The sequence below is a fragment of the Pundamilia nyererei genome, unplaced genomic scaffold (genome assembly GCF_000239375.1).
Source record: "Pundamilia nyererei isolate P.nyererei 1_Seehausen unplaced genomic scaffold, PunNye1.0 scaffold00023, whole genome shotgun sequence".
In the NCBI taxonomy this organism is placed as follows: Eukaryota; Metazoa; Chordata; class Actinopteri; order Cichliformes; family Cichlidae; genus Pundamilia; species Pundamilia nyererei.
The window spans coordinates 3,800,909-3,827,241 of record NW_005187424.1 but is presented as its reverse complement, the minus strand read 5'-3'; the positions used below and the strand labels follow the sequence as shown (position 1 = coordinate 3,827,241).

Sequence of the window (26,333 nt, the reverse complement as noted above, 5' to 3'; positions counted from 1 at the left end):
CACACACACACACACACACACACACACACACACACACACACACACACACACACACACAGAGGGAGAGAGAGAAATAAAACTATGATCTAATCGAATAAGAGCTTTACGTTCCAGAGTGTAAACTTTAAAACAAAGGCGCCAGGACGTTGAGCCACCTTGCTGCCGTGATTGTGTGATTGCCCAGAGGCTACTGTTTGTTTTGACCACTGCAGACATTTGTTTGGACCTCAAACAGTATGAGCTGATTTAACCGTTAACCAAATGCGTTTTACCCTCATGGCTGTTATTTGGGGGGGAGGAAAAAAACGAGCTTTGGCAGAAAAGATATCACATGTGGCAGCTGTGATCCTGGGAAAAATGAGAGTCGGGAAGCACCCTGTCAAAGTTTCTGTACTGCTACATAAACAATAGATTAAAGGGTTTAATCTGATAAACAAAAACGCTCCCTGGAAATATTACAGCACATTTAAGAAACAGGTGGTATCCCTGTCATAGAGACTATTTCCATAGATAGAATCAGTTTAATACTGTGAAAATACCTCTCACAACTGGTTAGGTGAGCTTATAAACAGTCGCCTTATTAATCTACCGATTCTTCCAAACTCTTATCTTTTAACCTCCGACACAAAAGAGGCGGAAAGAGGAACAATCACTTTGTCGTTTTCACTCAACATTGATTGAAATCACTGACTCACAAGGATTTTCTATGCCTCACTTGACTCAAAATCGTACAACATCCAGGCCTGCGAAAATACTGAATATTTTAAACCCCAGGATGAACAGACTAAAGGAGAACAGGAACAGGCATGCTCATTTAAAGCAAGATTTAGTGGAGCTGTGCGCATTACAGCTACATGGCAGAGAGACTCACAGTGTTTATTCTTTTCAAACGAAAATGCATTTTATATGCAGCAACCACACATTTCAAGGCGAATAAAAAGCTTCAGTTTTGAAAAGACTTCAAAACTGAAGCTCCTTTAAAATAAATCTATAAAGGAAATAAGAGGTTACGCTGCTTGAAAGGAGTGCACTTTTTGTTCAGACTGAATGAGGTTGAATCTGGTGACAGGGGAATTTCCTGATGCCTGATGCCAGTGCCTTTAACGCTCAGAGAGCCCCGAGCCGCCAACCTCACCTTTGAAGTAAGCAAGCAAGCAGGTTCTCTCAGGTGGGACGTTTCACTGCTGGGCAGAGCAGGTCGACTTCAGCTGAACTTGTGACACTGAGCTCCTCTCATAACTGTTTAAGCAACTGAACAACCTAGATCGCTTATGATGGATGTTTTGTTTGTTTTTTTACCTCATAGAGTGCTGTATGACGAGTCCCTTTGAGAGATGCTCTTCAAGCACAATCTCAGAGTGAAGCTTCTCAAGTAAAAATCTTCAAACGAGCCAATAGGCTGACCAGATTTCCTCCAAGTGCATGGCTAGATTTTTCTTTTAAACTTTATCCCACTGCCTAAAGGCATATCAAATATGAATAGGAGATGGCTCGATTGATTTGAGTGGGCGAATAATCAGAGCATTGCAGTCTGAGGCCTGCATTTTGGCCCGTAAGTGCACACGGTGGATAAACATGCACTCATCTGTGCACGCAGCCACACAGCATGCAGAGGTATGGCTGGATTAATTTTTTCTGACAGACATAGTTGTGCAATTAGAAAGTTCAAGGTCTGGGTTTGTGTGGTCTTGGATGATCTATTATTAATCTGAGATTATACATGAATAATAAAAGATGGGAGAGAGACTTGGGTGTTTGATTTTTTTTTTCTTTTTTTGATTTTTAATGTCTGAAAAAACAGACATTAAAAATGTAATCAAATTATCAAATAGTATTATGGGATATTTGGGGTATTATGGGATAGATGACCCCCCCCCCCCCCATTATACAAAAAATATTTTTGTATAAAAATAATCTACTGAAAAGAGGTCAAGTATATAGATATTATTGCACAATCAATACATGAAAAAACTTCAAAATAAAGCCAAGTTGTATGGGACATGCTACACCCGACCTCCCATAACTTCATAATGAAAGCTCTGATTTACCCAAACTGAGTGCGGTGGTTGACAGGAAGTTTCTCTACATGTCTGAATAAACAAAATGTGAACCGCTGGGTACACTGAGGAAATATAGCTGTACTTCCTCTAAACCATCAATGTGTCTCATAGACTCCATTCCTACAAGCTTCCATAAAAAGGTCTTACTATTTAATAATGCGGCAATCTTAAATATGATCAATTTAAGATTAATATTAATGTACGTACAACAGGCCTTTAAGGTGAAGTTACCATAAACCATTACTCAAAAACTGACCATCAACTGACTCAACTGTTTTAGGTAATTACCGGTCAATCTCCAACCGTCCTTTTATTTCTAAAATTCTTGAAAAAGTAGTTGTGAAACAGCTAATGGATTGTCTGCAGAGGAATGATTTATTTGAAGAGTTTTAGTCAGGTTTCAGAATTCCTCACAGTACAGAAACAGCTTTAGTGAAGGTTACAAATGATCTTTTCACGACCTCTGACAGTGGACTCCTTTCTGTTCTTGTAGTGCTAGACCGCAGTGCAGCGTTTGATACTGTTTACCACAATATCTTACTACAGAGATTAGAACACACTGTAGGTATTAAAGGTACTGCGCTGCTGCAGTTTGAATTATATCTAGTTTCTCATTTGTTAAAATAACTGGAGAGGCCTCTTCACACACTAAGGCTAATTATGGAGTTCCACAGAGTTCCGTGCTAGGACCTATTCTGTTCACGTTATACATGCTTCCTTTAGTCAGTATCATTCGAAGGCATAGCATACATTTTCACTGCTATGTAGATGCCGGATGACACGCACTAATGAGTTCAATTGCAGGAATGTCTTAACGATATAAAGTCCTGGATGAACTCTAATTTCCTGCTTCTAATTTCAGATAATCTGAGGTTATTGCACTCGGCCCCCAAAATCTTAGAAACATGGTGTCTAACATGATACTGTGGATGGTATTACCTTGGCCAGGATATGTCCTTCAATGCTCATTTTATACAAATATGTAGGACTGCTTTCCTACATTTACATATTATCGCTAAAATCAGAAGCATCCTGTCTCAGAGTGATGCTGAAAATCTAGTTCTTAATTGTAGGCTGTAGACTATGTTGTTCTAAAATGCTTCAGTTGATCCAGAATGCTGCCGCAAGAGTACCGACAGGGACTAGAAAAGAAGCGCATATTTCTCCCATATAAGCTTCTTTTCTTCTAATTTTCATTGTCTCCTTGTTAAATCCAGAATCAAGTCCTTAAAATTCTTCTCCTCACATACAAGGTCTTGAATAATCAGGCCCCATATTATCTTAAAGACTTCATAGTACCATATCACATGATTAGAGCACTTCACTCTCAGTCTGCAGGCTTACTTGTGGTTCCTAGAGTTTCTTAAAGTAGAATAGAGGGCGAAGCTTTCAGGCCCCTCATCTGCGGAACGAGCTACCAGTTTGGATATGGGAGACAGACACCCTCTCTACCTTTAAGATTAGAATTAAAGCTTTCCTTTTTGATAAGGAATAATGTTAGGGCTGAATCAGGTGACCCTGAACTCGCCGTATGCTAATAGGTCGAAGCTGCTGGGGCTTCCCATGACTCTCACTGACTATTTCTTCTTCACTCACCTCTTTTCACAGCCTGTCTGTATGCACAACAAGTTTCTTCCTGTTAAAAGAGAGTTTTTCCTTCCCGCTGTTTCTTGTTCATAGTGCTTGCTCACAGGGGCTCGTCTGATTGTTGCGGTTTGCTCTGTGTTATCGTAGGATCTTCGCATTATGTTATAACGACCTTTGAATTGACTGGTGTTGTGAGTTTGTCCTATATTAGCAAAATGTAACTGACCTGAACTGAAAGAAATGCAAAAATGAGAATATGTTATGAATGCATTGTATTGCATTGCATCGATCAAATGATGAAGTCTAAAAGAGTTAAAAATGAACATAAAATTTATTCAAACTGCTTAAAAAGTCTAGAAATGTCAAGAAAAGTTTACATTACTAATCAAAAGCATGGATAAATGATTGTGGGCTTTAAACGGTATGAACAGCTGTCAAATGCAGGAGTAACATCAAACAGGGAGCAAACGGGTGACATAGTAAGTCAATAACTATAGAAAAATGTCTGAGAGAGTTCACTAGCCATAATTGACCAATGGTAAGCAGAAAGTGGTCCAGATCATGCTTACGATGGGTTAAAATGAGCATATTGGAGGGGCTACATTGCTGTTGATGGATTCTTAAGTACTGAAAAGCCTTTGGAGCTGATCAGATGAAAAGGTTTGGGAACCACTGCTCGATGTAACCACTCTTTTAATTTTGTACCATATAAAGGCAGAAAACTCTTGAAATAAAGCTTCAGAAAAGATATAGGAGACATTGCCCTAGGTCAGCAAGCTGGAACCACTTTTAAAACCAGATCCCCATGAAATGATTTACAATTGTGATATGTCACCTGAGGGACTAAAGAAAAGAAACGATTAAAGCATTATATAAAGCGCCTCACAGATTAAGAAATATAAAGCTCACACCCACGCAGCTGACAATATCTGGAAAACATCTGCCGAACGGTGTTTTACTTTTTATGAGGGAGAAGACAGACAGAGAGAGAGAGAACAAACGTGATTATTTCCCTGGGGGTGAGCAGACCTGTTGTGTATATTGTCATAATAATGCGGTATTTGCTTTCATACGCTGTTCAGCAGATTTCACACAGGTTTGACGAGTTCGAAGGTGAGATAAGCTGACAGAGATGCAGGATTTCTGACAGCAAGCTTTGGTGAAAAAGCAGTGATTAAGATGTTCGCACACGGAAAAATTCACGGGAGATTAAAAGATATCAAATGAAACGGTTTTCTTCCGTTTACGCTTTTAATTCGGGAAAGTTTCAACATCAGAGACACTTTCCTGCTTACCTGTGGTTGACACGCCAAGTAAGCTGGGGCAGATGAAGAGAGGCAGGGCTCATATAGAACACAGCTCTTTTGTTGCATAGGCTTATTCATTATTCACCTGATCTGAAAAACAGACTGCAAACCAACTGCACAGCTGTCATCAAGCAACAAGGCGTAGACACAAATTATTCATGACTCCGCAAAGAAAAGGCAGCAGAATGAGAGGAAAATAATAACAAGAGACATCAGTGAGGCAGCTGACAGGCCGAACATGTGCAGGGAGAGCAGGCCTCTTCGGGCTAACAAGCTTCCTCCTCGTGGAAGGCCAGCCGTGGCTGAGGCACACTTCCAGACTTTTGCAGTGTGTTAGTGAACAAGGAGACACGCTTACTTACAGTTTCTGAGAATGGAAATGGACTGAGACTGTGTATAACGCTCATTTAGTCTTACTGACCAGTCAAAGCGTTCTACGCTACAAGACGCAATCACTCTCAAAGCCACATTTGTATGGTGGTTTGGTTTTACATTTAGACCCACAACTAATCTAATCGATCTAACATGCACACCTTTGAACTGTGGGAGGAAATTACAGCCCTCAGAAAGAAGCCAGTAGATAAAGGGAAGACATGCAAAATTTGGTGTAGTGAAGTCTATAGGTCGAAGAAGACGGCTACATCAGACACAGGACTCATATTGTGCAACATTTGAATGTAATTTTATCCAATTTTATAAAGTACACAAGCTTTGATCCACCCTTAATTCCTTTATACATGTCTAGGAACATCTAAAATAGGTGCAGTGATGTGCTGAAGCATGCGCAAACGTCCCCAAATCCCCAGCACCCAAAGAACCCCCACATCTTTGAGAAGAGACCTGACCATGACAGAACCTACAGCAATCTTTTTTAAGACTTTCATTTCTAGAAATAAGAAAAAAAATACAGACAAAACTGGTAGAAGAGGTTAGAAGAAGTGTCCGTGTGACTGAATGTGGAGTATGGTGAGTATGCTCTTTTCGTTCAGTCTGGTTCACTGGAATTGATAGATAGGAGAGGAAAGGGGGAAAAAATTGATTAATTAATAAATATTGTGAATATTAAAAATGTAATTGAAAAAAAATTGGAAAATGCATGGAATTCCTGGGGATGCGCCTCAAGTCAGCGGCGTTGGTGTGACTGAGAGTCAGAAACTACAACCAGAGGGTAGCTTTACAGGGCGAGATCAGCAGTGTTGTTATTTTATGGTTAATAAGCAGGGATTATCTGCTTTTTCTTTTGCTATGGTAAATAGTGGTAAAGAGAAGCTTTCGCATCTCTCTCCTGACCTCCTCTGTACATACTGATAACGATTTGAGCCGAACATATCACGTTTTGATTTATCGCTCCATAAGACCTGCTGCCACTGATTTTCAGTCCAGTTCAGTCCAGTGTAATCTGGCATATCTCGGGATTTTCTCCCTGTTTCTTTACCTTCTTGACAGTCACATTTTCACTGGTGGCAAATATAAAGAAATAAGGGGTAGCTCTAAACTTGCACAGTACTGTATAATACTCCAAAACAATCTGGTCAAATTACTGAAATGTCTTCATTTAGTTTTGTCTTGATTATTGTGATTAATCTTTGGCCTTACCTTCACTACATGCTGTTCAAAGCTAGAAATAGATGATTGGATCATTTTACACCTCTTCCAGCTTCTTTACACTAGCTCTTTGTTTATTTTAGAAATATTTCAGAAATTGAATCATTTAAGTTTCAAGACACTATATCCAGCTGTTTATAAATTGAGTTTATGACGTGCATTTCTAACACCAGTGTTAAATTAATAAAAATAGGCAACCAGCATTTTTTTTATGCAGGTGTGTGTGTTTACGTGCATGCATGCGTGTGGATGGGGGGGTGGAGGGCGTCGACAGTGTTGTTGTTTTCAGTTTCCAGGCCTGTTTATAAAGGCACGTCCCTAGGTGATTGTGTGTTTACGTGATGCCTGAGCCACGACCACATAAACACACAAAAAAACCCTACACACTCCTCGCATCAGAAAATGGTGGAGGCCAAATGAAAGCCGACGTTTTTCTCCCGCCGCCTTGAAAGCTTTCCATTAGCCGGGCTCTGTTGAGGGTCTGGGGCCCTGAACAGCGTGAGGCCGTGATGGTGAGGAAGGGGGGGGCTGGTCAGGAAGGGGTGGGTGTGTGTGCATGGGTGGAGGGTTGGGGACCCGCTGGTTTGATAAAAGGGCAGGAGGGTTGGGAAAGCTGTTCGCTCATTTAAAGACATGTTTATCCGGCTCATTTAGCATTGCATATCACTAGACTACTTGGATGTGAGCTGTCACTCAGAAACAAAAAAGCTGCTCTGCTGCAGCTCGGTCACAAGCCCCCTCCTCTCTGGACAGATTTACACAACTGATCTCATATTCCGCACCGGTACTAAAACGAAGCTGTGTTCAGTCCTTGTACTGTATCTGCTGCTACACCACACTTTTACCTCATTGGCCTGGTTTTGTCTTTCATCTGAAGTCATGTCTAATAACGTATGAATCCTGAAGGTGACGTTAAAAGGATCCACTTTGGTTAAAAGGTTCTGATAACAAAAGATCCTCTTGTCTTTGGGGGGAAAGAAAACGCATGAAAAAGAAATCTTCTGAACACAAGTGACAAGAAACAGAGCTGTGCAGCCTTTTAATGTGCGCACGATATTCATGTTCAGTCGTAAAAGGTTTTACGTGGCTGAGAATTTGAGATGGAGGGTGGAAGGTAAAGCTGTGAGGAACTTGCAACAAATCCTTGCATGTTACACAGTTTAAGATGTGCGTTAAATTGTGGGAAAAAAAATGTTTTTAAGACTAGAGAATGAACCTCAGTATCTTATTTTAGTGCTGATTGAAATATGTTCATATGACAGAGTATTAAAAAAACTGTCAATTATCAATGTTGGACCACAAAACTGGAATTTTAATTGGTTAAAGAATTAAAAGTAGAGTAAGTAGAGTCTTTCACGCCATGTCAATCTGTGAAGCTTTGATTAAACCACAGTATTGTTAATGCTGAATACAAGACTGTTCAGCAGTTACTATACAACAGTACAATATGTTGCACTGTGACTGAAAGATCAGCTCACAGTCATGCCAAAAAGAACATTTTCACAGGACCTTACGTGGACATTTTCTGCTTAAACATATTTTTACACCTGCTGAGAAACAGCCTGATGTCTAACCTGATTGCTAACCTGCAAGCTAGCTTCCTCTTCCCCTGTGATGCTTTTAGTTCTCCCTTTATCCACTGATTATCATTTCGAAAATCTTGATGGATTTCTTTAGTATAACATCAACAGACAATAGTCTCTTACCCCAGTGTCAAATTTGTCCAAGTTCCCACTAGTGACTATGAAGATTTCCCATGATGCACAGTCACAAGATACTCTCAGATATATTTTTCAACTGTTTACAACACAGGCTTGCTCGTTTTAAGCTAGTGTTTATAGAAAGGTACCATATGAACCGCATTATGAGTCCCATAACATTTTGGATGCCACCTACATATTGCTAAAGCATAAATCAAATGCTCTGTCTCAGTTATTATAATATACAGGTTTGTGTAAATATTTAACCCTTTAATCAAACACAACTACATCAGCACTGGTGCAGCTAGTTTTTAGAAGTAAATTAATTAGTTGAATGTAGAACAACTGGGCGTAGCCAGTGACTGATGACACATTAATGTTAATAATCTTGTAAAAATGCCTCAAATTCTGGGACATATGCTGTCTTAGACGACGTTATTGATGTGGGGGGGAAAAGGCATGTATAAGACCCAAGTAGTTTTAGTGGTGGCTCATTATTACAGACAGACGACTAAGCTGGAGCATCTCTAAAAAAGCAAAGATTATCTGGATCTTATAGTCAGCAATGAATGGAAAAACTGGTGACTGGTTGGAGTACGATGTCCAATGTCACCTTTGATGGCCCTGTAGCGTTTACACCTTAGCGGGCATGAGCTGTTTTGGTAACACCGCAAAACACAGCATAGTAGGCTGAGGTTGTTAAATGTCAAAGCATTTTCTAGTCTCTGACTATCCCAGTAGAATTAGGGAAAAGGAAAAAGGGAGTGAAAATGGGAGCAAGACTACAAATCTCCGTTGTGGAGGCTGTACTCAAAAACTGCATGAAGATGGAATTTTAAGAAACCCTCAGTTTCCCCATGTGACCTGCCAGATCTTAAGCATTTTTGGGAAGAAGAATGAAAAAATTGGCTGTGCCCTGATTTGTAAAGGTGACAGAGATGCATCCAACAAGTAATGATTCGACACTCTAAATGCTTTGAGTTGCTATCTGGAACAAAAACAATGCACAGTAGGACTATTAGGTAAATATAAATGCAAACATGTAATCTATTAGTAATAACTGAGATTTTTTCCTGTTGTGTTTATACTGATGCAAAGCAATAAAACCAGAGCTTGACTAAGCAAATACTGTTAGAATGACTCTGTTGTATGCAAAAATAAACAAATCAGATTACTAGTGTGTAAGCCAAATGCTAACAAGGCGTTAAAATCTGTTATGATACATAAACGTTTAGCATCTCTGTCAAAGTAACACAGAAACTATTAGCTTATATCATCGACGCAAGCAGAGGACGATTTGTGAGTGAGAACGGCAACACAAGATGTTACTTTGTGATACAGTCGTCCCTTAAACCAGGGCTGATTGTAGCTATGAATCTTTCTAAAAAATTCATAAGATCCATTTCACAAATGACCAAGCCAAGCACGTGCCTGTATCTAAACAGCAAAATGAGAACGAGGCGAGGAAGATCTATAAGAGGAGCCCGCAGCCAGAGGAAGGAGAACAAAATGACAAAGATTTATTCTCAGCCATGATCAAATATTTATGCTGAGGCATTCAAGTAAAGTTACTTTTTGTGTTCTGATTTAATGAATGATTTGAGCAGTGGCAGTACTGGGAGGCACAGATGTTGGGTTTGCTGAAGCCTGCACTAATGCCCATTCAGGGGTCTGTGTGGTCATGTGTCAGACTGCAGCAGGATCAAAGCGGGAGTAACGCCACTGTGATGATCACAGCTTAGAGGAGGAAACGGTAAGTACTTCCACAACCCCTGAGATCTCCAGTGGGCCACTGCTAGGGAACACGAAGTGAGAAAGAGAGGTCACTGTAACTATATTAACACAAGCTGCTGCTGCCAAATCCTGCACAAGAACATGTTTTTGCAGTCCTCCATTGCAAGTTCTATTTATCCGTTAGAAATGATCGGCTCACTTGCCTTTAAAACACATTAACCCAGTACCTTATTATTAACCAGATGCCGTTATGTTGCCTATCACTCCATTAGAGCCAAGTCACTTTACAATAGGCCTGGTTATGGTGGGATTGATCCAAAATGACAAAGCCACAGTCAAAGGAAATGGATCCCGGCGGTGCAGTGACTCTCCCATTCTCCCTCTGGCATCCTCTGAAACATTAATGACCCCAAGCTGAATCTGATCTGGCCTTTTTTACTCACTGTTTTATTCTTACTCTGATCTATCTACCCACTAATGTTAGCCACTCTCACGTATATAAAAAAGGAGTATTGATTAGTTGTGTTAAGATTTACTTTCATTTTAGGCTAAGCTAATGTAATCTAACGAAATTAAATGGCAGAAAGTAAAAGCTTCAGCAAATCAATAAATTGGGAAACTAAGAACAAAAAGTAGTATAACAGCAGCATCTAAAAGACTTCATCAAGTCACAAGAGTAAATATTCTAAATGAAGTTGTAAAGTCTGTAAATTCAAAGAAGGGTTCAAATCAGATGACCTGAAAGGGAGCTGTGAGCGGGCAGGAAGTGCCAGGAGACATCTGCGGCAGGTGAAACAGAAATTCTAACACTTGAGCGAACACTTAAATGGATAAAGGGAGTTTGGAGGAAAAAAAAAAAAAGGCTAAAAGCTTCCATCACTTTCAACAAGACGTTGGAACCCAAAATACAGTGTGTCAGCATCTTTAAACACCGGAGAGAAGAGGAGATGACAAAATCATTTTGACAGCCAGTTCACATGTAACATCTCCGATTCATCCACCTTGGGGAGTTGCTGGGCAGTTTTACCCAGCTGCCGGGGGAAACCAAGCCCCGTGTGTTAAAGCAGAGCGGGCAGGGCCGAGCTTGTGCGCCGCACCGCGCGCCGCTTATCGATCAGAGTCAGACAGGGTGTCAGTCTCCACAGCCCAGAGATACAGCCGGCAAGCAGCATTTATCTGCGTGTATGAAGGTGTCCGCTCTGTGTGTATTGATTGGGAACAACTCGACACTGGGAATTGTCATCAAAATGCCGATTGACAAAAGGTTGAGCAGGCGGTGATGAAGTCTGGTGATGAAGCATGCGTGGTCCACTAGATATGGATTTGTTGCAGTTCCCGAGCGTCGATCCATACCAGTCAGGCACTGCAGGTCAGGAAACACTGAGGTGTCGAACCTGGGCCTTTGTCTCACCCTGGGAGCTTTCAACTCATAGTACACTGGTAGACAGAGCTGCTTTATGGCATGTTGAATGATGTGCAAAAGACAGGACGACATTATAGCAACAGTCTTTGCCAAAGCGCAAACAGATGTTCACTAAACACACTCGGACCGCGCCTGCACCGCCCCTCCCTGCAATTGTTTGCCACAGAGGCAAAGCTTTTACAAAAAGGGGCCAAGGTCAGATTTTCCCTAGTGAGACCACCACCTCCATTAGCTCTCAGTTCACTTGGGTATCCGTTTCTCCCTAAAGATATTCAACTTCCAGACATCCACAGCACCGTTCATGGAAGAAAAAACAAGAACAAAAGTGCCAGCGTGCATCTCTGTACTGACCAAAGCAATATCAAGATTTCATTTAATTAACCATACCAACACAAATATATCAAGTTCTTCATAGGTTTGAGACATCAGTCACAAAAATAAAATGGGCTTCAACAGATCTTTAGTAGTGCTTAAAGCATGTAGCAATTTTAACAACGACCTGATCAGGTATCACAAGTACCGTTGATTCCAAAGATGATCCGATGCCACAGAGTTCAATTATTTTATTCATCTAAAAAACACATGAGTAGTCTTACACTGACCGATCCTTCATTTGTATCCACAAACATGCACAACACAGTTTTTTTTAAATTTATTCAATCCCACAGTTAATTCCAGCTGCCAAAAATCCAAATATGTATTAATCAGTGGTTGACTATAGTCTCTGAGTAATGTATGTTTGAGTTACATTCACTAAAAACTAAGTGCACGGCTGCAGTGCTAAAAACACGGAGAAACTCATTTTCCCTGCCCTGCCTCAAATATTTTGTGCACACACTGAGTGCAAAATACACTTAATCCCATGTTATATGTTCTCAGTACATTTTTTGATTGTTTTGTCAGATGAAGGCACTTTGTGTATTTGTGACATATGGAACGAGTGGCACATCTGCAGTTTTTTTCCTTTGGAATATCTTCTGAACAGCACCCCAACTTTTCTGGAATCACGTTATCAGACACACCCTCATGCTGTTTTGTATGCATTTTCCACTGCTCTAGAAAATCCACAAAGTGTAGACAGTCTTACTGAAAATGATTTCCACCAAAGAAACAGTCGTGACAAGCAGATTATCCTGAGGAACCATAGCATGTTTTATTAAAAGAAATAAAAGAAATAAATCACACATACTTTTATTTTTTACTCCCTGATAATGCATTAACAGGGCACGTCTGTACCCTTAAACTGGCAGAAATGTGTTGTGCAAGTTTAAAAGTTGCGTCACTTGTGGTAACCGGCATATCAATCAAAATCTACCCATCAGAAAAGGAAGAGCACAGACATGGACGCAGAGATATTTAGACATGATATAAATATCTCTGTAGAGTCCAGCTGACTCACATGTGAATATATGCAGGATGTGCACACATTGCAATGTTCCCTGGTCGACATAAGATAAAATTTTAAAGATTTTAAATGAGATTTCTTTTTGATTTTATTTGTTCTTTAACACTTGTTACTTATACGTCTGAAATAAAAATGTGATTGATGTTTTTCATCAGCACCTTGCATGCATCAAAGGAATTTGGGTAAATGAGGAAACAGTTTTGGGATTTCACAAATGAAGAGACATTTAAAAAAAACACTCCCAATAGTAATGCAGCAATCACAAAAGCAAATCTGGACGGTATAAAGGAAATATCTCAAAATCAAATTCATCTTCGTGCCTCATAAAGCAGCAGTGTAGCTGATGCAGGACCCGGGGGAGAGGCCCTAAACATGGCAGTTTTTCCTGACAAGCACTGCAGAGCCTGGGGAGGTTTCAGGCAGACAGGAGAGCTTGAAGCAGTCTGCAGAGGCCTCCGGGGGGAAGCCGACTGGATAAATAGTTCACTTAGACTCTCTTGCTCTCTAAGAGGTCACCAAGGAAATATGGAAGGAAAATGGAGAGGCTTTATCCCACTCTCACAGGACTGCTGAATGTTTGCATATTAGACTGCTCTATGAATACTGCACACATCTGCTCCGCAACTGAAATGATACGGTCCATCTTACTCATTCGTTCAATCTAAGAAACTACGGTCAAGGTCTTAAAAGTGCCCCTTGAATATAACCTTAAACCAAATCCTGAATGAATCTGTTGGAGGTGGATACTGGTTGCTGTAGCAACACAGATCTATTAAATATAAATGGATATTTGATATCAGTGACCTGAGATATGGCTCTGAACACTGCAAACTGCTCTCCACATGCCTACAGACTGCCAGACAGCATCTCCACCACTCCAATGATTGCTCAGAATGCGCACTCATGAAAACAGATACTTCTTTGACTCCCAAATGAATTCACTTGTTAATCAAAGACATGATACTGGTGTAAAACATCCTGCATAATGAAGACTAAGCGTCACATTTCACAGCGATACAAGTAGCAGTATTAATGGCTATACTGTGTATATTAAGGGTACAAATAAGGATATTTGTATTTGTTTCTTTAAAATATTTTTTTATTAGTTATTGATATTTGCCAAATGGCCTCTCTACTGGATCCACAGTAATGTCATGAAATGTCTTGTTTGACATTATAAAATAATATATGCAATTTTGCTGGTGAGATTTTCGCTTTGAATTTAAAGAAAACTGAAACTAAAGTAAAGTGATATTTTTTTAAGCCTTTTTGTGATAAATTTGACGATTATGGCTACTCAAGATCTCACATAGTTGGAATATTCCATATGACTGATCAAAAAAATGACTTAATAAACAGAAACATTATATTTCTGAAAATACACTCAGTACTTTACACATTTAGTGTAAGTGCATCAGTGCAGCATGGCATCAGCTTGTGGGACTGCTGAGGTGTCACTGAACCTCAGGTTGCTTTCGTAGCGGCCTTCAGCTCCTCTGTATTTTTTGAGCTGGGTGTTTCTCATCCTCCTCTTGACATTACCCCAAAGTTTAACCAGTAATAACACAGTCAGCAAACAACTTGATAATAGTTTTGGTTCTGTGAGCAGGTACTAATTCTTTATGGACAATAAAATCAGCATATCTATAAAGCTTCTCAGCATGGAGTAGATTTGATAAAATACAGAGGACCAACTATCACCAAGATCAGCAGATGACATGGCAACCAAAATCCTCACAAACTTCACACTGGACTTCAAACACCACAGACTTCAGGACCTTGACTTCCAAATGAAGTGCAAAATTTGACTTTGCTCTGAAAAGAAGACTTTAGTCAACCGAGCAGCATTTGAGCTCTTTTTCTCCCTAGACCAGACATCCCTAGACATCTCTCAGAATAAGACCGTGGCAGCTCCTTTCCTAAACACATCTGTGTTTGACGGCTCTTGATGCTCTGACACCAGCCTCAGTACCCTGACTGTGAGCCTCGAATTGACATTTGTTGACGATGCTCTGGAATCCCTGTTGCTTTGATAGTGATGCATGTTTATTACCATATTTACCTTCCAGCCAAATGTTAAGAATGTTAAGCCAAAATGTTTTTTCTTTGATTATTGCTTATTCAGACATTCGGAAGACATGCCAAGTCTCTTACCTGTGTTGCTATATTGTTAAAGTTGAACTTTAGCATGGGTCTAAAATTAAAAGATCTTTTTCACCTATGTGTGAATTTAACAATGAGGTGCTGAATCCACAGACTGATTCTGCCATCAGAGTTAAGCCCTCAAGACAAACAGTGCCCTCCTGAGTTGGAAAGGGATCACTGCTCTGACTCTGTCCTCCGATTTCTTGCGCTTTAAAACGAGAATCTGTTAATCAGAGACACGATGTTTTCACGACTGTGGAGCATCAACTGTTCAAACAAAACTGAAGAAATTTTAAACTAGGAATTACATACCAGTTAAAACAACTTATTCTGTGACATAATGGTTCTTTCGACTCAAATACTGTTAAGCTTATTTTAAATCTTAACTCTGCGTTTGTTTATCCTAAGCCTAGACCTTGTGTGCTTTAATATTTTGTGTACCCAGGAGCACTGCCAAAACAAAACCTCATCAGCCTGCAATTAATGACAGCAAAATCAGGGACAAACACGGACTGAGCAGCAGTCTGTGTACTGTATTTGCTTTGTGGCTTTTGTCTAAGGCTTTCATCACAGCGCAATACACAGAGCAAACCTGGGCGGCAGATGTCGGCTAAATCCGACCGTTCAAACACGCTTCTACACCTATTCATCTAAAATCAGGACATGAGCTTCTCCTCTGCTGAAGCAGGAGCAGGAAGTCAGTGATTGTGCTTGTATTATATTATACACGCACGTAAATGCTGAGGGGGGAGAGGCGATCAAAGCCTTTGAGGCCTTTGTGTTTGCACAGAAGAGCAATATGTTGTCATCAAGCAATCATGGAAAGGCATTCGTAATCCCTGTGCATCTGTGTACAGCAGGCACTTCCTTTTAATTACATTGAGAAGTCTGCTGCAGCCAGCGTGTGTCACAGGATTTATTTTTTCTATAGATACTGCCACATCACAATGGGTCCTACACATTGTTCTCTCCTTAAATCTATTTGAAAAGAAGTATAGCTGATGTTTTAGTACACTACAAATCATATGTATATGATCTCATTCCAATATAATTTACACTATAAACAATACCTGCAATGCATATAAAATGAACTTTAACCCCTGCCATGTTACTACTTTGACAAGGTCTGGAAAAAACAAACAACTTGTCACCCTCAGCTGAGAGGAAATGGGTTAGGAGGTTAGGTTACTGAGGAACAACTCAGGAAACACCAAGGCTCAAGCCTGCCATGAACTAAAAACTGCTCACACTGTCCACACTGAAGCAGGTCTTACATTGCCATGGACTAAGAGGGGGCTGACCAAGAAAAAAGCCCCTGCTCCAAAACAGACTCCTTCAGGCTCAACTGAAATTTGACAAACCATACGCCCTTTGAAGAAAGGTTTTCAGGTCAGGAGTAAAGCCGAGGCTTTCAAACCTGAAAACACTGCACCAAAGGTCAAGCATAAGTGGTGGTAGCATCACGGGCTGATGCTGTTATGCTGTTATTCTGCTGGTGTTATTGGTACACTGCACAAAGTGGATGGAAAAATGAACCAGGAGGACTACCCCTAAATTCTTCAATGTTACCTCAAAGCAGCAGCTAGACAGCTGAAACGTGTCGGTTCCAACAGGACAATGATCCCAAACAGACATTAAAACTTGTTTTGGAATAAATCAAGCTAACATTAAGTTTCTGGAACAGCTTTCCCAAAGCCTCGACTTCAACCCTACTGAAGATTTTTGGAACAAGGGGAATTTAATTAAATATTAGTGGAGGTGTATGTATGTATTTGGTACATTGTGTATACTTTTAACCCTGGGGATAAGAAAAAATCCCAAATAAATTTAAACGTACGTGTACTAAACTAGGTGTACTTCACAAGGCGAAGAAAAAAAAACCCCAAACTACAATGAAGGTTACTAAATTTGTGCTAATACACAAATTATATTTCCCTCTATGCAAATGACGTCATTTTAAGGTAGCAGAACTTTAAAATATAATCTACTAAAAATGTATTTTCACAAACTACACTGTTAGCATGCATATTCATTTCTATTTTAGTTGCAGACTATGCTAAAGTGGCATATCCCCACCTACACTGCAGGAAATTAGGTAAATATCTCAGTGGTAGGGCAGGTGTAAATAGATCATGAGCACAAGTTTTGACACCGAAGTTTCAGTTTTGTCATATTTAAATTCCTATTTTGGACTCTTTCTAAGCAGTGACAACCTCTGTACAGTTTTTATGTGACTGGATCCTTCCAGACATGTCTGCACTTTCTGTGACCACACTGAACTGCTCTGGTTTAATCCTATTACATGTCAAGCACAAAGGGACCTAAGAGGTTTATGTTTCGCTTCCTTACAGAGTGAATCTCTCCCTTCTCTGTCTCTCTTTCAAGACACCAGGAGAGTTATATATTTGATCATTTTGATTCTGTGCTGTTGCATCATCTGTCAAAATAAAGGCCAACTGATAATAAGATTGTCTGTGAGGGCTGAAGAGAAACTGATGATGAATGAAGATCAGGTGAAAGAGATAATCCAGAGATGGGTAAGTCAACAATATTGCGCCATGGCAACACATTTTAGCTGAGGCTATCGTACTCAGGATCTCCTCTCCTGATGTTGCAATGAAGTATGACCTTCAAGTGTGGGGAAAAATAGCGTAACGGCTGACAGATTAGCTGCTAGCATTAGAGTATAGAAGAACTGGTGCGTTGGGTGACGCTGCCTTCATTATATCTCGTTTGATCCTCCTCACTCAGTAACATTACAAGAGGAAGTCCATGTTAAATAAATATATTTGTTTCTTAGGGTTTATGCAGGATATCCTGACATCTACTCACACTATACTAGCACTATCTACTGCTTCTGAGAGGAAACTCATGACTAAGCTCAATGGTGTTTATCAGCAATAGTAAACGAAAACATTATGACGTAATATACTGTGTCCTGTATTTAGAGAAATACTCAAGAAGACGATCTGAAGCCTGAGGACTACCAGCAGTTCAAGACTTTGGGATCTGCCAGTCTCAGTGAGGGTGAAAGTCAACAGCTCTTAAAATTCATACAAGATGAGAAAAACCAGGTATTCCTCGTCGTTGCCAACACAGCAGATCAGGGCAGCTGTTTCCTCCATAGAAGTTACACCTCACAGATAGGAAGTGACAGCAGATTGGCAGCGTTAATCTGCCATACAGCTCTAAAAGCACGGCTACACTGCAGAATCGTACCTACTGAAGCGAGCAGCCTCTTGCCTGCTACACAACTATGCTAAACATTAACATGCAGCTACCACTCTGTGCCTCCTAGCCTCTTGACCTGGAGGTGTGCTGGGAAAACAAGCAGATATTCAGTCAGATTTCTCGCTCCACTGATAACCCTCTTCAATACAGCGCTTCTCTAAGTGCCCTTGGTTGTCCCATCTCTCCACGCTCAGTGCAGTTATTTGTAGCCTACATTTAAAGCATGTGTCATCTCTCACTCCTTCCTCTTTCTGAGCTAAAACAATCTCAAGGGCTGCAAATGATTGATTATAAAATGAGAAATCCCTGGATTTTGACTTTCAAAACCATTGCCGAAAAAGAAGTCGTGCGGAGAAGAACAAATAGGTGAACTGACAGTCATGGGATTGCAGCTCTGCAACAAATGATTTTAATAAGAATCTTTTTCCACAGATTATCTATATAGTCTAATGCCTTTTTAAATTTATTTTCAGAAGGTGAAACCTGCACCTTCTTCCACTCCTTTTTCGTGTGTGTGTGTGATCTGGTAGATCACACTTTAACCAGCAGTTGTGAAGATGAAACTGCACTTCTTTTGCATGCATCAGTTTATGCAGCGATGCATGCAAATGGAAAGGAAGGGACTATCAAATTCATATGCCGACAGGGTCGCTTTTAAGGTTCCCGGTGACGTGTACTGATTGCCTATTGTTGCACTTGCAGGTTATTGTGAAATCTATGGGCTGTGTTATACTGGCACCTCTTCTAAACGAAGTTGTAAAAAAAGCTAAGGGTCTGGATCAATACCAAGCTGCCATCACACATTTGACCAGGGTAGGTGCAAGCAGTTCTTCTACATAGTGAAACACGCTCCCCGTGCATCACCTGAAACGTTGCCTCTGTTGGTTAAGACTTGCAGGCCAAATGAACTCCTGGATTGCATGCTTGAAATAATTGAAGGCATTGATCCAGGTGCCATTTCCGAGACAATCCTAGCCCTTCTTCCGCATCTTCAATCAGGTAACACAACTAATCATGCAACAGTACTACTACTAAATCAACACAACAGTCTTGGCCATAAATTCTACCTCTACCATAGAAATAAACACAGCTTTTAGGAATAGCTGCAGGTTTAGCCTGATTCACCATCATCCACTACAACGGCAATATTAAACTACAATTAACAACTTTTTTTGACAACATTTTTAGATTTGCAATAGTAAAAATGAATTTATGGTAGAATTGCTTTTATCGCATTAAACTGCACAGCCATGACCAATAATCAAATGATCCCCGTTAGGCCTGGTAACATTATCAATCGAACAGCTCGGTGGACGCGCTCAGGTCAGTGGAGTCGCTTGCTAGTTTATTAGGTGAGTGGGGAGAGTTGTTATTGCTGTTGTCTAAGCTGACATAAATGCAGTGGATAAAATAAGAAAAATTTAACACGATCCAAAAACACCTCGAACTAATCGGCCAAAATAACAATACGTTTGAATCGACAGTTTCAGCACTTTTGACAAACATTGAACACCTTTACCGTCATAGCACCTTTTTTTTTTTTTGCAGGGTTCTTGTATTAGACAACATGTAGATCATGTGCATCACATGTCGCCTGGTTTACTGAGTGCAGTTACTGCTTCTCCATGCATTGGTGGGTTATGGTGAACAAGTAAATGCTGCTTTTTCTTTCTTTCTTTAAAGGGCTCCCCCTGCTGTACGCTTACTGTAAACTAACAAACTGTGTTTTTAAACAGTACTTCTCCGGCTGGATGAGGGGAAGGCAGCCTGTGTGGGCTCGACTCTGTCGGCCCTGCAGAAGCAGCTGTCCCGGCTGCCTGTGCCTTACACGGAGCAGCAGGAGGAGGCCGATGAGTACGGCCTGTGCCGCTGCAGCGCTGCCTTGACTGTGTTCACAGAACCTTTTGTGGAGGAGGTGAAAAGGGCAGATGGAAGTTGTGCTGCTACAGCTGAAGATGAGGAGCTAAAGATTGAGCTTCTGAAGTTGTATGTTTCTCTCTGCAACTCTGTTTATTTGTAGTTATTATTATTAATGATATTAAATACAAATGGCAAAGCAAAATGACTTCGAATTGAATAACTGATTGCATTCTCTGTTTAGCTGCATGAGGAGTTTGAGAGAGCCTTTGCTTGAGGCTGAACTGAAGCACGACAGAAGATCACCATTGTGGCTCTTTGCAGTAGAGATAATGGTACGGGCAAAGTCACTTCACTTTACTTCTAGTTTTTTTATTTAGAACACAACATGTTTTAGTTATTTAGTCCAAAGTCACATGTGTGCATTGCAGGTCACACTTTCTGCAATCAAAGAGCCTCTTCCGGAGCTCTTATTCTTCAGCTCACTGAGGAAAAACATCCTGATGGACAATAATCAGTTCACGGAGGCGAGAGCATGTCTGGCTTATCTGCTGTTTGTTCAGCTCATTACCATTGACAACTTTCCAGCAGTGTTTAGGTAACGTGAGCAGCCACATTTTACTTACTTAAATTTACTTCCACTAAAAACTATTAATGTTGAACTTTTCCTGCCTTTCTAGCCATGTGTTTATTCTCCAGTGCAACATGGAATACATCAGTCAGCTGCTCAGCAGGTATGCTGTTAACACAACATTAAGTGAACATGTTTTCTGTTTTAGAACAAACTTACAATCAGAGTCATATCTGTGTTTCTCTGACAGCAAAAAAGAATCACATTTGCTCAAAGGATTGGTAAGAGCCCATCAGTATGAAAAACATCTGAAAGCAGAAGACTGAGTTCATTTTAATTGCCCATAATTATCTATTATTAGGCGCTGTTCACAAAAAGCTTGGAGCGTGTGCAGGACAACAGCCTCCCAGTGAGTCTGCTGGATCTGAAGAGCTTCTACAGTGTGACACAGGTAAGACAAGCAGCCGTGCCAGACTCATTTCTATTTCTCAGGCTGCATACACACACAGGCCGGAGCAGCAGAATTACAGAAAAGCCTGAGATGTCTTAAGTCTGTTTGCATATTCACTGAGATCACTGTCAGTGCATGCATGTCACTCTGTGACCTTCACCTTTAAGGTCAAGGTCACTGAGATTCAAAACCTGTCCGAGATTTTTCGTGGTTGCTTCTATGGTATGAATTTAAAAATCCTAAGTTGGCTCATTCTTGAGCTATTATTTACAAGATTTTTAGAAACTTGACCTTTCCTTGAGTTCAAGGTCACTGAAAATCAAACTCATCTGATACTTTTAGTAGAAGCAATTTCCAAGCAAGCAAATTTCAAAATCCTCATTCTCGAGGCCAAGCTGCTTTAGGTAAAGAACTGACAGTGAACTGTCAATCTGCAGCCTACCTCAGTTTCATAGGGTTTTATGTTTCATTGTTTAGCTGTCACACATAAACCATTTGTTGTTCGCACTCACTGCTCTCAGTGCTTTTATCCTCAGCAGGCAGCTGTTTTCAGTGAAAGGCGCTTAAGAAATCAAAACAAGCTAGTCAAGTAACTTAAGCAACCCAATTGGCAAAAGCAAAGGGAGCTCCAAATGAAGCTGAAGAATGCTTGCTTGCACTCTAAACTGCAGGATGGATCCGTGTCTTTAACGTGATACAGCTCTCTGCTCCCCTCTAGTGGCCTAAAAATGTTATTCAAAACTACAAAATAAGCATCAGTTGGTAAGCTGTTTTTTGTTTTTTTTTAACGTGATGAGACTTTGAGACTCAGCCTGTGAAGTGGCTGTAAACTATAATATTATAGTTGTAACATTTACTGCGATTCACAGCTGTAGCTGACTTAAATGACTCAACCATAACACCGAAAGCTCAGTGAGCTGTTTTGTGCTTAAATTCTCAGAACCTGCGGCGAGTTCTTACCGACTGTCCAATACAGCACTTGGTGAGTGCTTCATTAGTGGTCAATATGGGGAAAATGTTTGACTTTTGCTACACTATAAAAGGCATACATCTGTTCGCTCTTCCGTCTGATCATTGCTCCCCCAGAGAGAATCGGGCCTGCAGGTTTTCCAGGTATTCATCAATAAATTAGATGCAGAAGCAAAGCACAAATTCTTCAGGTGAGAAAAACAGTTTCAATTGCAGTTGCAATTTCTTTCCAGGTGTGAAATTAACGCCCATTATACAGCTATATATAGACTACTTTAACACTTTATTAAAAACAAATGGCCCACAGCATATTCTTAACTTGTCCCTCTATTAATTTACTGCTGCTTTTTGTTTTTGTTTTTTTGCTGTTGTTGTAGGTGCATGTTAAAAACCAGCAATCACGCAGGAATAGAAAGTTATATAATCAAGAACATCAGGAATCAATTTGAACTTTCTATGAAGGTGAGAAAAACACGAGAGTCACGCCATAGCCTGCATTTTTTTTCTCTACACGTTAAATGTACTACAACTCTTTTACAGTGGGGTAACGCCAATGAGTGGTTCTTGGGAACGGAGTTTATTTCACTGATGACACTGGTGCTGTGCTTGCCACAAGGTGCTCAGACAGATTTGCTCAGCAGTATGGACAAGTGAGTAACGAGAAAAGTTTGAAGCATTATTACAGCAGACTGGAGGAGGTGGAACCTGGTTACCTGAAGCACAAAGTCAGTGGAGTGAGACGTAATTATAATTCTTGATTATGGCAAAATCGTAAACATGGATACTTTGGCATGTGCTGAGAGCATAATAGTAGCTTTATTATACTTTAAAAAGAAAAAACTTTTTTTAATGAAGCAAATTCCATTTAACTGTCATTATAATTACAACCTAGACTTTGGGACACCTGGAAATTGAAATAATTACCCTTAAGTACCCCGCCTCTCGCTCTATGACAGCTGGGATAGGCTCCAGCGCCCCCCGCGACCCTGAAAAGGATAAGCGGAAGCGAATGGATGGATGGAATATAGGCTCAAAGGCATCCTTAGAATATTTTGACCTTTGAAAGAAATACAGAAAACCGTATCTGCTACCAAAATACATGGAGTTAATGGAACTAAATTAAAGCAATTTTCAACTTCAGATCTAATCAAGTTAAAAACTATCCTACAGAGATTCAAAGACAAAAGTCTGTCATTGTGTGAACTGGGAAGCTTCATCCAGATTGAGCCATTAAGTAACACTCTTTGTTTATCCAGGGTAATGGAGAGCCTAAATCTGCTACGCTATGTTCTTATCAGAGACGAAGAGCTGAGAACCAATGTAAGTAAGTCTAATACAAAGCTTTCAGTTAATGCCTGGTTAGGGCAGGACGCTGATCATCTGTTCTGCCTTCCTTTAGGAAGATGTGTGGGAAGAGTTGTGCAGGATCAAAGAGGAATACCTAAAAATGCTGCGTGTATGTATCAGCATATCAAGAGCGTATTATTCCTCTGAACTGAAAGCACTGAGGGAGGACCAAAAGCTAAAAGCAAAAGGTAGGAATTAGCTACTAATCTGTGTGACAAATTTCCAGTCAAATAAGCTTTACACGAATAGTTTAAGAGTCTATTTTTATACTGTCAACACTTCCTATTGCCCAGAAGCCAGAGATGCTGCTCGACCCACTAAATTAGTCAAAAGCATCACAGTAAGGAAGGAGAAAGTGTCCAACATGTCCCCGGAGGTCCAGCATCAGGTCAGGAAAACTCTTCTAATTTAATAATTTTCATTTATGTTTTGGACTCTACGACTAGCAAGCTGACTTTTGTCATGTTTCTCAGGTGCTGCAGAGTGCTTTGGTGACATTTGACCTCATGGAGAGTCTTATAGTCCGAATCGAAGAGATCACAGAGGAAAAACGGAACAAACTAAACTGAGGCTCTGAATTCAGACCCTTCAATATTTTTCTAAATATATCTTTATTTGGTTTGCTTTGTTTGACTGAATAAAGTGTGTGCTTATATACAAGAATGTATACAAGATGATACTATATACTGAAATGTCTGCTTTTCTATGTTCAGCACATTGGGCTCCTGCTGGTTAGCATTAAATAAAACATGTCGAATCACCTGCCTGGTTTTGCAGCATGTCTCTTAACATTTCCCACACAGGACTGCTTTCAATGATGTGAGCCCGAGCCAGAGAAATCCGGTCCCGGATGCTGTCTACATGGGGTTTACTGGTGGCCTGCAGGAAGGTGTGGCTTAATTTAATTCAAGGTTTCACAAGGACACATCAATTTATCTCATTTATATTTAAAATATACCAAATAGCTGCGCCTCCATTGTTACCTTGGCAATTGTTAACATCCCTTTAACAATTTCATCAGTGTTTTGCACAGGCAGGATCCTGAGATTGCTGCCAAAGAATCTGTAAGAAATAAAGACATCCTTAGTACGATATAGTTATTCTGTTTTCAATATAGAACCTTTAAAAACAAAATCCACAAATTCTTTGACAGACAAGAAAAAAAGCAAAGTTAGGGGAGATAAAATACAAAAAAGATACCAATAGCAATAATGACAATTAAAAAAACAATTACTCTGAAAATATTTACAGAGTCATAAATATCTATGGTTGATTTTTCAGAGGCTATTTATTCTCCTGTAGCCTGCTTATTGGTTTGAATATGTAGATAGCCATATAATCAACATAGAAGTTACTGTAGGTGGACAAATTTCAGGTTGGCAATCAATAGACAAACTAAATAATAAAGAACCCGGGGCTGACCCATGAGGTACTCCGACATCATCATTATTATATCCTCAAGCTGCTGTCACAAAGCCTTGTAACCAGAGCGTTAGAATCAGTTAAGTAAAGCAAAAATGACACAACATGACTATTAATCTACCGGTTTTGAATCACAGTCAGCGTTTCCAGCTCCTTTTTTCCTTTAAATGGTGAACGAAGGAGTAAAAAGCAGTTGCGGTGGACTTGCACAAATTTCTTTATCCTCTCAAAGACTCCCGATTCTTCAGAGGGCTCTGGGAGGTCTTGCGCATCAACCATCAGGAATGCAGTACCTGCAATAAATAAAAAACAACAACAACAAAAACTCACACACACACATATATATATATCTGTAAGTATGGGCTTTAATTCTGCCACAATCAGGGATCTGACCAAACGAGTTACACTCACACCCTCTCCTCTGTTGGTAAATTAATGTATATGTAGGAGTACTTTTTACTTAATCACTTGAAACATATTTTGATGCTAAAACATTCCCACTAGGCTACTTAAATAGGATTATGACTTAAGTAAAGAGTCTAAATCAGGGGTGTTAAACATAAGGCCCAGGGGCTTTAGGACAGCTTTAGAAAATGTGAAAGAGTGCAAAGATTTAGAACTTTTAACTGCATTTTCATAAGTTTCATAAGTTTTAGAGCTTTCCCAGTTGATATAAACCCCGACCCCCCACTACCATCACACTAAAAGTATGAGGTCATTTACTGTGAACAATGAAAACTTTACATTACATTATTAAAATCCACTGAGTGTCTTATAGAAAACAGAATAATGTCTTATAGTGGGTTATAAAATACACGGCAGGTGTACTGGGGGACTCGGGTTTACCCGATAGAGGAAAAATGAAGGCTCCGGGATGAACACTGTCTGAAAACCTGATGCGGTGCTGCTGAGCGTTTAGCATCCTAATGATTTCGTGGCTCTGTGGAAACAAAATGAAGATAAGTTAACTGCTAGCATCGTTAGCTGGTACAGTTCTTTATTCAAAGTCAGAGGTGGGCAAATAACTAATATTTCACGTATTTTGTCGGTGCTAGTGCCTTGGCTTCATGGCTAAAGCTCTTTATGTTAACTTATTTTTTTTATAACTGCCACCAGAAACCGACCGAGCAAAACATTTTGACGGTTCAGGTTAAACTTTCTAACATTACCTGAAGCGATGTGCTGACAATAATCGTTGTTTTCCACTGAGGAGTCCCTTCTCTGCATGTCGCCATTGCCTGCTAGTTATTAACAAGTGAACGACACGGTTCCGATGACGACACTCTCAACCCGGTTACCGTTTTTGGTCCAAAGCTGTTCCTGCAGCAGATTCAGCCGTCTGTTGTGTCATGCCACCAGGACGCCACCAGAGGGCGCTGCGGTAAAACGTAACGTCCTGTTTTGTTTAATTTCCTTTTCTCCTTTAAATGGGGCGTGAAATAAAAAGTTCCTGTAATTATCTGCCATTCCAAATACCAGCTTTTTTAAAGCTGAAGTTAAAAAGTGTTAAGTTTAAATA

The 26,333-nt window shown here is 40.1% G+C and overlaps 2 protein-coding genes across 4 annotated transcripts in view; one reads left to right on the top strand and one right to left on the bottom strand.

Annotated features, from left to right (window-relative positions):
• cunh1orf146 (chromosome unknown C1orf146 homolog) overlaps nt 1–26,178 on the bottom strand; it is a 33,943-nt gene extending 7,765 nt beyond the window's left edge. The window contains exons 1-5 of one of the 2 annotated variants that reach the window (XM_005727231.2): nt 25,984–26,178; nt 25,661–25,754; nt 24,936–25,107; nt 24,376–24,454; nt 24,158–24,271 (exon numbers count right to left, since the gene is read on the bottom strand). In XM_005727231.2, coding sequence (XP_005727288.1) covers nt 24,158–24,271; nt 24,376–24,454; nt 24,936–25,107; nt 25,661–25,754; nt 25,984–26,049 — 525 coding nt within the window. In that variant the 5' untranslated portion in view covers nt 26,050–26,178. Of the gene's footprint in view, nt 1–24,118; nt 24,272–24,375; nt 24,455–24,935; nt 25,108–25,660; nt 25,755–25,983 lie in introns of those variants that run through there. The other variant, XM_005727230.2, reaches the window with a different exon arrangement.
• On the top strand, nt 17,289–24,144 carry LOC102196603 (glomulin-like). 2 transcript variants are annotated; one of them, XM_013909319.1, is made up of 18 exons: nt 17,289–17,503; nt 17,915–18,040; nt 18,900–19,010; nt 19,088–19,196; nt 19,934–20,183; nt 20,299–20,389; nt 20,486–20,652; nt 20,735–20,788; nt 20,876–20,906; nt 20,987–21,076; nt 22,017–22,058; nt 22,163–22,236; nt 22,423–22,507; nt 22,586–22,695; nt 23,302–23,365; nt 23,445–23,580; nt 23,689–23,780; nt 23,866–24,144. In XM_013909319.1, exons 1-18 carry the CDS (start codon nt 17,462–17,464, stop codon nt 23,959–23,961), a joined length of 1,770 nt encoding a protein of 589 aa, XP_013764773.1. In that variant the 5' UTR covers nt 17,289–17,461; the 3' UTR covers nt 23,962–24,144. The 2 variants fall into 2 exon arrangements, with proteins under 2 accessions (XP_013764773.1, XP_005727286.1); XM_005727229.1 differs by having other exon boundaries at nt 23,686–23,780.
• Nucleotides 26,179–26,333: the final 155 nt, after the last annotated feature.

Coding starts and splice junctions, on each gene's coding strand:
- LOC102196603 (XM_005727229.1), top strand. CDS start 17,462: ATGATGAATGAAGATCAGGTGAAAGAGATAATCCAGAGATGG. Junction 17,504..17,914: donor AAGAGATAATCCAGAGATGG/GTAAGTCAACAA, acceptor TCCTGTATTTAG/AGAAATACTCAAGAAGACGA. Junction 20,907..20,986: donor CACATTTGCTCAAAGGATTG/GTAAGAGCCCAT, acceptor ATCTATTATTAG/GCGCTGTTCACAAAAAGCTT.